This window comes from Hordeum vulgare, chromosome 4H, assembly GCF_904849725.1.
Source record: "Hordeum vulgare subsp. vulgare chromosome 4H, MorexV3_pseudomolecules_assembly, whole genome shotgun sequence".
NCBI classification, from domain to species: domain Eukaryota; kingdom Viridiplantae; phylum Streptophyta; class Magnoliopsida; order Poales; family Poaceae; genus Hordeum; species Hordeum vulgare.
Window position 1 is genome coordinate 493,528,666 of NC_058521.1, and position 2,437 is coordinate 493,531,102.

Here is a 2,437-nt window from a genome sequence, read left to right on the forward strand (position 1 = left end):
CAATGACTTATCATATGCACTGTGGCTAAGCTTGGCAGCGATGCCGAGTCTCCTTTGAGATGATGACGCATGTCATGATGTTGGCCTGCTTGCACGCAATTACAACAGTTGCCTGCCGCCATGATGTGGTTGGTGAGACAGGCTGCGTCTGCGTGCCTTGCAATTCCAATTCACAAGGCGCAGAAAACATACGTACGCACTCGAGGGTTGCATTGCATCCATGAGCACGGGCGCAGACCGCGGAGGAAGAATGATGCGTCCGTCCAGCGATCGACAGGCTTGTCTATGCACTTTGTGTTGCTGCGCTGCTGTTGGGGGTCATGTGACGGCCTCCCAACGGGAAACGTGCCAACCAAAGATTCTATTCTGTTCTTACCAGGTGAGGTGCTAGCCTGAAATCTACTAGCCGACTGATGATTGCGCTTAGACAAGTGCCGGCCAATGCCAATGCCTGAACCTTCCCAAAGCAGAAAAGAAGGGGGTGGTGCAAAGTGCAAAGCACCGGACAAGCAGACAATTATTTGCTCCCGGGGCCTTTTCTGGCTCCCTTTTGATCATGCAACACAATCAACCGAGTTACTTAAACAACACAAGCAGCAGCAGCAGTAGTATAATATATTGATCTGCCTTTGCAAGTAAGTAGGAGTACAATGAACAACACGATATACATACATACATACATGGAGATGGATCATTATTTTTTCCGCCACACTTTTGCTTTCCGACAGCACTAGCTACCACGATCCAACTTCGGCATTGGACCCATTTCTTGTCTTTTCCTTCACTTGGACGTGTACCACAAGTTGCTACTACTGCTTACACGGCATCTACTCTGGAACTGGTAGTGGATTAGACTGGATTTGAAGTAATTAACTGACGGCTGACACTGACATGACACGTCGGCGGGCGAGTGTCTGTCAGCTGGACCTGGCGCTGACGAAGGCCCGGATGTGCGCGAGCATCTCCTGCGTCCGCGGCCGGGACAGGTGGCAGTTGTGGAGCACCTGGAAGGCGTGCCCCACGCCGCCGTACGTCGCCTGCTCCACGCTCTTGCCGGCCTTGCGCAGCGCTCTGCACAGCTCCAGGTTCCGGTCGCGCAGGATGTCCGCCTCCGAGATGCACACCAGCATGGGCGGCAGCGCCAGGCTCTCCAGCCGGGGCGCGCCGCGGGCCAGCGGGTTGCACCAGGGGTGGTCGCGGCCGGCGCCGGCCGGGAGCGCCATGCGCCAGTAGCTGTCCGACGTCGACAGGCTCAGCGCCGACCCCGGCGGCTGCGGCATGCTCTTCTCCGACGCCGTGCGGGCCTCCCCGCCGAAGAAGGGCTGGATCAGCACGGCCCCCTTCACGGCGAGCGGGGCGGGGGCCCGCGCGGCCACGTGGAAGGCGATGGCGGCGCCCGCGCTGTCGCCCATGAGGAACACGCGGTCGAACCTGCACCGGCTGCGCCACCACGAGACCTCGTCGGAGGCGGCGGCGCCTCTGCTCGCCTGCTGCCGCAGCCAGCGCAGAGCCGTGAGCCCGTCGTCGAACGCGGCGGGCAGGCGGTTCTCCGGCGCGAGGCGGTAGTCGACGGACATGACGGCGCAGCCCGCCCGCGCGGGCAGCTGGGCGAGGAACTCGTGGTAGCAGCTCCACGCGGCCGAGCCGACGCTGAACCCGCCGCCATGCAAGTACACCACCACGGGGACCTTCCCCGCCGCGGCGGCCGGCGCGTACAGGCGCGCCCACACCCCCGTGGCGCGGTCGACCGCCACGTCGCGCGCGAGGACGCCGCTCGCGGCGGCCGTCGAGCCCCACGTGCAGGGCACGTCGGGGATGGCCGGGAGGCGCTCCACGTGCCCGTCCTTGTACACGCGGATGAGCCCGTGTATCTCCTCGACGACGGCGCCGTGCCCGCCGCCGTTCTTGCCGACCTGCTGCTGGAAGCTGACCCGCGGCTCGCCGACGTGCAGTGCCCCCATCCTCCTCCTTATCATGCACAAGCCCTCGCGCGCGCGTCGGCTTGGTTCGATTCGATCGCTGGCAGGTACGAGACAACGAGAGCGGTGATGGGCCTTGTGCTGTCTGTGCGCTGTGTGGTGTCCCGGGAGCCGGCGGCGGACACAATTATGCGGCGTTGTCCGGGGAGCTCGGCCGGTGGCCGGGTTTTATAGCGGGGAGGGGGGCGGTGGGACAGGTGTCGGGCTGGCTTTGGCCGCTGAGCGATGGAGTGGACTCGCCAAGTGGGGGTGGGTGATTCGCGCACACGGCCAAGTGTGTGTACTGATCCATTCGTGAGCGACCCCGGCGCAAAAGTCCACCGCGTAGGAACACTAGGGACGTTTCGGTCGTTTCGATTACTGTCTATCGGCTCGTCGTGTTCCTAACTGTGGAGGGTTTCAGCAGTGCGGGGAAGAGAAGACTGTTCGTGAGGTGTCTCTAACGTTTCCACGAAGAA

The 2,437-nt window shown here is 62.5% G+C and overlaps 1 protein-coding gene across 1 annotated transcript; it reads right to left on the reverse strand.

Annotated features, from left to right (window-relative positions):
- Window positions 1-580: 580 nt before the first annotated feature.
- Window positions 581-2,116, reverse strand: LOC123446682 (probable carboxylesterase 17). Its single transcript, XM_045123242.1, has one exon. The coding sequence runs from the start codon at window positions 1,974-1,976 to the stop codon at window positions 918-920; it is 1,059 nt and encodes a 352-aa protein (XP_044979177.1). The 5' UTR covers window positions 1,977-2,116; the 3' UTR covers window positions 581-917.
- Between the last annotated feature and the right edge of the window lie 321 nt (window positions 2,117-2,437).

What these genes read in the sequence shown, in the direction of transcription:
- LOC123446682 (XM_045123242.1), bottom strand. Translation starts at nt 1,976, where the DNA reads ATGATAAGGAGGAGGATGGGGGCACTGCACGTCGGCGAGCCGCGGGTC.